Here is an 8,790-nt window from a genome sequence, read left to right as displayed (position 1 = left end):
GGCTTGGGCAGCACTGGGTTAGGATGTTTTCTTGATGTGCACTTAACCTTTATATAAAACTCTCTCTTATACATGAGTTTCTGTGGATTTGTTTCTCAAAAGTACCCAGACTGACACAATACTATTTACTGTTAGAAGACCAAAGAAATCCGTCTTTTAAGAAGCAAGAATGAAAAAAATAAATAAATAAAAATTAAAAAATAAAATAAAAAAATAAAATAAAAAAAAAGAAGCAAGAATGCTCGTTGGAAGTGAGGACGGCAAGACTTCATCTCACATCCTATGGACATGTTGTGAGGAAACACCAGTGCCTGGAAAGGGACAGGATGTTTGGAAAGAAGGTCAGCAAAGGAGAGGAAGCTCCTCAGCAAACTTGATTGACACCATGGCTGCAACAATAGTCTCAAGCACAACAACTGTGCAGACCGCCCGGGTCCGGGCAGTGGTTTGCTCGGTTGTGCATAGTTTTGCTGCACACGTTGTTGTTATTAGATGCTGAAAAGTCCGTCCTGACTCAGAGAAATCCTGTGCACCCCAGTGAAACAAGATCAAATAGAAAGAATTGTACTTCTTTACCAATTTGTATGCCGTTCATTTCCCCTTCTCGTCTGATAACGCTAACTGAGCTTCCAGCACCAGGTTGTACAGGAGCGGGGATGCCAGGCATCTGTGTCTGGTTCCCATTCCCACGAGAATGCTGTCACTTTCTCTCCGTGATGTTGGTTGTTATTTTTGAAATACACCCTTTATTATTTTGAAGAATTTCCCTCCTATTCCTAGTTTGTTGAATGCCTGTATCAGGTTTTGCTGTACGGTCAATAATTCCAACCCACTGACTGCACTGTGAGAGAAAGAAGAGGCTATCTGCTCCTGTAAATACTGAAAGTCCGAATCACTATACAACTAACTATGAGTTGAAATCAACTTGATGGTAGCGCATTGGATTTTGATTGGACAGTGCTGTCAAAAGCCCACATGGAAGAAGCACACCAGCCTGCATGATCACGAGATGCTGAAGAGATCAGTTATCAGGCATCAAAGAACAAAAAATCATATCATTGTGCGCTCACCTCCCTGACACGATCACTGAAGACAAATGGGTGCATAAGCAAATGTGGTGAAGAAAGCTGATGGTGCCTGGCTATCAAAAGATATAGCATCTGGGGCTTGAAGGTAAACACAAGGGGATCTAGCTCAGAAGCAACAAAGCCCACATGGAAGAAGCACACCAGCCTGTGCGATCACGAGGTGTTGAAGGGATGAGGTATCAGGCATCAAAGAACAAAATATCATATTGTCAATGAGGGGGAGTGTGGGGTGGGGACCCAAAACCCATCTGTAGGCAACTGGACATCCCCTTACAGAAGGGCCGAGGGGAGAAGACAGCCAGTAAGGGTGCAGTGTAGCAACGATGAAACAGACAACTTTCCTCTAGTTCCTAAATGTTTCCTCCCCCTTCACCCCCACTATCATGATCCCAATTCTACCTTACAAATCTGGCTAGACCAGAAGTGTACACTGGTACAGATAGGAACTGGAAACAGGAAATCCAGGGCGGATGATCCCTTCAGGACCAGAGGTGAGAATGGTGATACCGGGAGGGTGGAGGGAAGGTGGGTTGGAAAAGGGGAACCAATCACAAGGATCTACATATAACCTGCTCCCTGGAGGACAGACAACAGAAAAGTGGGTGAAAGGAGATGTCAGACAGTGTAAGATATGACAAAATAATAATTTATAAATTGTCAAGGGTTCATGACGGAGGGGGTGGGGAGGGAGGGGGAAAATGAGAAGCTGATGCCAGGGGATTAAGTGGAGAGCAGACGTTTTGAGAATGATGAGGGCAATGAATGTACAAATGGGCTTTACACCATTGATGTGTGTATGGACTGTGATAAGAGTTGAATGAGCCCTAATGAAACGATTAAAGAAAAGGAAAGCTCTGTCAGAAGTTGACGACTGCTGTGCTGCCTCAAGCCAGCTGCCAATTCGCTTGCCTCTCTCCTCTCTTGCTGCTTTTGTTCCGCTTCTTCTACTGAGTATTCATCCACTTCTCTATCTTTTGTGTTGAATCTCAATATTCCAAGTGTTTCATCCATCTTTTTCATTGAATCATTTAAAGTAGATGGTTTGCGCAGCATGTCCTTGGGGAATCTTATTACGATGCAGATTTTGATGCGGTACATCTGGAGCATCCAACCCAAACAATGAAGCCAACCAACCCACTGCCATCCAGTCAGTTCTGACCGTGAGTGATATTGTGACAGGATGGAAATGCTCCGTAGGGGTTCCAAGACTCCGTCCTTATGGGAGCAGATAGCCTCTTCTTTCTCCCACGGTTTGAACTACTGGACTTGTGTTTACTAGTCCAATGTCACCATGGAAATGTGAATCTCAGTACTGTAACCAAAATGTTCCGGTCTGAAGCCCTGTCCAGGAATGCACTAATGTTTGCTGCATTACACGAAATACACCTGGAAGCACTCACATCTTTTCTCTTGAGACTTTACATAACAAACTGTGCCCAGTCAGTTACTTAACCTGAAGAATCTGCTCACCCGCCTCCAGCGTTCCTATGACATACATCAGACTAGATTGTCCGGTGCTTCTGTCATGACTCATGTCTCACCTCCAGTGGCCAATAAGGCAGCTGTTTTCCTTTATGACTGGATGGCTGTGCAAGCATTCTGACATCCCTCCTTCCTATTATGCTCACAGAATGAACTGGACTTTCTGATTACCACCGTATGAAAACAGCTGGACACATGCTTCAATTTCATTTCAAAGTTTCTCAATTCATAGAGTGTGACAGCGTAACAGATCCCAGAACCCATTTAGTCCAGTTTCCTTAGAGAGAAGTACATCGTGAGTGGGTCCCTGGGTGATGAAAACAATTAATACGCTCAGCTACTAAACAGACGGTGGGAGGATTAACGCCATCATAGGCATCTTAGAAGAAAATCCTGGAAATCTATTTCCGACAAATCAGCCATGGACACCCCCCCCCACACACACACACACAGAGTATAGTTCTCCTCTGATACACACAAGGACACCATAAGTCAGAGTCTACTCAAAAGCAACAGTACCTGGTACATGGTGTCTGGAGAAGTCCTCGAGGCCGGGGAAGAGCAGAGCTAGTTTTCTGACTCAGCAGGGGCTCCTTCACCCACGGTCTAGATCGGTGGTTCTCAACCCCCTTTGGGGGTCGAACGACCCTTTCACAGGAGTTGCCCGATTCATAACAGTAGCAAAATCACAGTTATGGAGTAGCAACAAAAATAATTTTTGATTGGGGGGGTCACCACAACATGAGGAACTGTATGAAAGGTTCGCGAAACTACTGGTTCTCTAGAGAGTCCATAAAAGAATTTCTCTTGTTTTCACCCCATAGCTCCTTTGGCAGAGGAAATGGTTAGGTGCCTCTGCCGTGATGCTTGATTTTTTTTTTTATTCTTAACATCACAACTCTCACTCTGCCAAGGCTTTTCAGCCAGGTGTCCTGTAGATCCCATGTGTCTTGATACCTTCCACTTTCTGAAAGAGTGCACAACTCTGGCCTCCTTGTTGCCTACTTCTCCAGGAGAGAACTCGCAGGCCCCAGAGGGAAGTCTCTCACAAGAGGCCTGCCATTGTCATGAAGTTGCTTCTTCATGATGTACGCATAAAAGCAAAGATCTGAAATGAATGCATTTACTGATTTCTCATGGAACAAATGCCATTCCATTTAACAAGTTACAGCAAGCCAAGAAACTTGAAGGATAACTATAAGGCAAATTAAACAAATATTTTTCATAGCGGGGTCATTAAACCTTAGATGATTGGAGGAATCCTTCCCACGCCTGAATACCAGAAAAGAAACTAATCCCCAATTTTCATATCTAAAAATAAAATATTTAAATTCAAATATGTTAACAATATTTAAAATATGGACAGTACACTGACGGTTATCTTTATACAAAAATTCTCAAAACGAAACCATGGACACAATACATAAAAGAAATGGATCATGTAGGAAGATTCATCAGAGTCACATCTCCTCTTCTGATTCCTGTTCTCGTTCAGCAGTTTTCAGGAGTCCAACCTCTGTGGGGCAGAACCTCTTAAGTTTAGATTTAACCAACCTGAGGAGGAAAGAGCATCTCATGTCAGAGGTTGCTTAAAATAAAAAGCAGGGCAATATGCAGCCACAGTACAACAAACCCCCAAGTTTTCGTCTATGCAAAGATAGGTAACCCAAAAAAGGAACACTACTTTATTTGGATTGGGAGCTACCTGAAAATGATGTGAATTAAAACTGGGTATAAGTAAACAGACACCATTTGACTTTCAAAAGTATTAAATATTTGTTTCCCTAGGGATCGTCGAGACTTCCATCACTTCCAGAGGTCCGTGGGTGGTCCAATACATTTTGAAACCCAAACACTAGCAGAAATATTAGCTGTTGTGACCCCACTCAGCTGCAGGTGCAAGAAGGGCATAAAGATTACAACCAGGATAAGCTGATGAAGCTTGGTTCAGCTCTGTAATGCAGGAGGTCACTGACTGGCTGAGCACTGAGTCATCAGTTAAAACTCACCAGCTTCCTGGCAGGAGAAAGATGGGGTTGTCTACTAAAGATTCAAGATCTCAGAAACCCCAAGGGGCCATTCTACCCTGCCCTATATGGTCGGGCTATGAATCAGAATTGATTTTAATCAGTGAGTGGGGTAGGTCACCATGAGTTGAAATCAATAAGATGGCAATAGATTGTGATCATTTCTAAATCATGCTGGAGAATCTCTGAGATGTAGGAAGCCAGTAAATGAAGCTCAGTTGCGCTGCTCCATCAAGGCTGCCCTTAGCTGTGTCTGGCAAAGGCATCTCTTTCTCCAGGGCAGGGAGCCCATGTCAAGCCCTTTGTGGACCCTGGGCTGGGTTCAGCCCTCCCTGGCCTTCCTCAGGGCACTTTTGTGCTGCTCAACTGCATGTGACAGTCCTATCCATGATGAATTAACAAGTGTGAAGAGCCTTCACCGCTTAAGATGTTTTCATAGCTTAGGAGATTTTATCAGTTTAGGGAAGCCATAATGATAATTTTTGACATTGGAAGACATGAAGCGTTTTAGTGACTGAAACTCAGTCTTCACTTCCCTCAGGAGAGAAAAGGAGCATGTAACAAGGGTCCATGTAAGGCTTTTCCAGCCCATGATTATTTGTAGATCTTGTTCTGTCACCAGATAAGTGAAACATGGCCAATGCCCCCCAATCTATAGGAAAACATAAGTCCAATAAGCAAATCTTTTCCCCCTTTTTCTCCTTCACCAATCCACTTACAAGTTGTCCTTCATTTTCTGCAGCGCAGCCCTGCCCTATACTTCGACTTGCTCTGGATCTCCTAAGTTTCATAACAGCAGAAGCCTCATCTTATGTACTGCTCCAGCCCTAAAGTAAAAGATGATCCCTGGAGCACAGTAGTGACTCAACATATATTTAATGAATCAACGGTCACTAGGGGATTTTCTAGGAGCTCATCACTCACCAGCTCAAAGAGGCTAATTCTTCAGGCCTTTTAAACTCACCATTTACTCCTCAAATAAGCAGCAACTGAGCAGGGTTGAGTGGCACTCTGGTCGCACAGTGGGTTGCATGTTGGACTGCTAAACACATGGTCAGCAATTCGAACCCACCAGTGGTTCCACAGATGACAGACATGGTTGTCTACTCCCATAAATGGTTACAGTTGTGAAAACCCATCAGGGCAGTTCTACCAAGTCCTGCAGGGTTGCAATCGACTTGATGGCAGTGCGTTTGGTTCTGAGAACACGATGCCTAACCAACAGTCTGTCGACTCTTTAAGGGTCAAAGAAAGCCTCTTGAAATAATGTGCTTGAATAATTACTAATGAAATACTGATGCTGCTTCCAATGGCCTCAACTCTTCAAGCAAATGTTCTCGCTGACAGACTAATAAACACCACCCTCCTCCCCCCCAAAAAACTCCCTGCCATCGAGCAGATTCTGACCCAGTGGCCAATCAGTATACAACCTTAATGAAACCAATTGCTTAATTAATTGTTTCACCACCACCGCCAACCCACTGCCTGACTTCTGGGGAAGAGAAAACAAGACCTGGGTGTGTGTTAAGACTTAACTGCTAGCAGGTCCACGTGACTCTTGCTGCTTTCATGCTCCCTTCCTAGCTGTTCCTGCTGTTGCTAAACCGTGCGTAGAGGAGCCCTTAGACCTTAACTCAGGGCTGTCTACCAGCCGTAACTCTATGCACTGGCACATGCAGAAATGGCACCGAGGACAGGTGGAGGGACAAAGGATTAAAAAGGAAGAGCAAATGATGGCTAGTTACTGGAGTGGCTCAGTCCAGGGAGTGAGGATCAGGTGTGTCCGGGCACCTAGGTCTGCCTATTCTCAATATAAGGAAGAACAGAGTCAAGGTTGTGGGTGCACTTCCAGGAAACTAGCATGTGATTTGAATTTGTATATCACTATTTTCTTCTTCAAAGTCGCTCACATGAACCATAACTTAGAAAAGCAATTTAAGTATGGAGCAAGAGGGAGACTTGAAAAGTTATGTGTAGTGGTGGTTTCAAAATCTGGAACACAATAAAACATGTGGCAAGATTCCCAGACACACCTATGAAGCGTCATCAAGGGCACAGGTGTGGAGCTAGACGAGGCAACCATTCAACCACTGTTTTGGAAAAGGAGGAACTACAGATTCATTTTCCAGAGCCTGGGCAGTGAGGGCTCCACGCAAATTCCAGAGCCTAGTTTCATCTCAATGTGATTTTTTTGCTCTGTCAAACAAATTGTCATAAAATGTTTCACCAACCCACTGTAGCTGAATTATAAGCCACTTCCCAGTAAAGCCTGACAAACAGATTTTCAAGGCTCATTGTGATGTCACTGAAAGGCATAGATTTTTAAGCTGTTGTTTACATTGGTATTAAAATATATCGTTAAACTCTTGTCACATCTTTCAAGAGCACTATGGCAATATATATAGGAGCCCTGGTAGTTTTCTCAGGTAAGTATTCATCTTCTACCTGCAAAGTTGTTGGTTCGAACCCAACAACTGCTTCATGGGAGAATGATGAGAGTCTGCTCTTGTAAAGATGGACAGCCTCAGAAACCCTACACGATGACTCAATGGCAGTGGGTTTTGAGATGAGAGCAAGACTAAAAATATACAAAATGACTTCCAAACTAATGAAGCCTATCCTCCATTAGTCCTGAAACAGAGACCTACTGAAAGAGCAAACAAACGCTAGTCAGCACCTCCTGTGTGTTTGACACAGTACCCACAAGTTATGAGATGTCTTCTCTCTTCAAGGAGGCACAGTTTAATTAACAGACAAGTCTAACACACATGCAAGCCAACATTAACATCTCAAGATTGACCTTCATTGCTTAAGGGTATGTAGAGCGTAAACAAAATACTTTAAAACTCACTGAGGGAAATGAGCTAAAGTTTTGTGAAAGAAATGGGCATTTAAAATGGACATGACAGGTAGACATCACAGTCAGAAGTGGAGAATAAGGTGTGTGATGTGTGGCAGGATGGAGAAAGGTGGCAGTTGAAAGAATACATTTTTAAAAAAGAATAAATGGGTTTCTAGTTTCTACAGAACTGTAAGTGGAGAGGAATTTCTTTCTGTGTCTGCAGGCTTTTGAAACAGGAAGAGACAGTAGTCTTCTTTGTGCTCAGAAGGGGAACTGGAAGGAGGTGAAGATGTTCTTGGAATGTCGGCCCAAGCCTCAGAAGATGAGGCCCAGATAGCAGCCTGGCACAGCAGGAGAAGCCAAGTTTCGCTCAATGGAATATTGAGTCTTAACTAGATCATCCACAAGTGTCAAGGGAATGGTATAGGACTGACAGAAATCAAGTCATGGAATAAGTAGAGTTTTCCAGCACCCAAAGTCACTTAGATGTCTACAAGAAAGTAACTGCATGATCAAAGGAGGTGAACATCTTGGGAATCTAAAAGAGCTATCTTGGGAGCTAGTCAAGGAAATGGTTTCCTCATTCAGTGACCCAGACCCAAAAATACTTCAATAATGGAGTGCAAAGTTGGTTCCAGCAGAAACTGAGAACTCTCCCTACTGCATTTTGAAAATCTAGAGACCTACTAGATGTGTACTATCCGATATGGTAACCACTAGCCACATGTGGTGATTCAAATTCATTTACATTAATCTAGTATAATCCACTTTTCAGGGCTTTGATAACTGTACACAGCCACACAATCTGCAAGACTGCCAAATTGAACTCTGCAGATATAGAACCTTTTTTTTAATAATCATTATATTGGGGGCTATTATAACTCTTGTTGCAATCCATACATCAATTTTAGCTGACATATTTGTACATATATTCCATTGTTTGTTTCTAGACATTTACTTTCCATTGAGCCCTTGGGATCAGCTCCTCTTTTTTTTCCCTCCCTCTGCTCCCTTCCCCACCCCACCCTCTCCAATATAGAATTTTTGCAACAGTGATGGGCTCTGAAGGAGTAGGTGCTTGCATACCTGGTAACTGGTATCAACGAAGGCTTAGTTACTAAGCCAATTGTGGTTTGGCACTAGTTACCTTAGAAAGAGGAATTGTGGCCCCTCCCCCCAGAAGAATTTATTTCAGAGGACAGCACTGAATCTGCAGCTCAGGGAGAGAGACATGTCTGATCAGAGCACACAGGAGCAAATGAAGGGGGAGGAAGAGAGAGTGGAGCACATCCTGGCCCACCAAGCCTTGAGGACGATATTCCTGCTCAGAGCAGTAATCCACAGAGAGGAC

General features: G+C 43.6%; 1 protein-coding gene across 1 annotated transcript in view; it reads right to left on the bottom strand.

Moving 5' to 3' along the window:
- Positions 1-3,679: 3,679 nt before the first annotated feature.
- The window catches only part of LOC101638164 (transmembrane protein 45A-like), a 35,078-nt gene continuing 29,967 nt past the window's right edge, over positions 3,680-8,790 (bottom strand). The window contains exon 6 of the mRNA XM_004706371.2: positions 3,680-4,124. Coding sequence (XP_004706428.2) covers positions 4,031-4,124 — 94 coding nt within the window. The 3' untranslated portion in view covers positions 3,680-4,030. The remainder of the gene's footprint in view (positions 4,125-8,790) is intronic.

This window comes from Echinops telfairi, unplaced genomic scaffold (genome assembly GCF_000313985.2).
Source record: "Echinops telfairi isolate 266 unplaced genomic scaffold, ASM31398v2 ScPeMD7_6;HRSCAF=24_0, whole genome shotgun sequence".
NCBI classification, from domain to species: Eukaryota; Metazoa; Chordata; class Mammalia; order Afrosoricida; family Tenrecidae; genus Echinops; species Echinops telfairi.
Note: the sequence above shows the minus strand (reverse complement) of the source record. Positions and strands in the feature narration are given on the sequence as shown.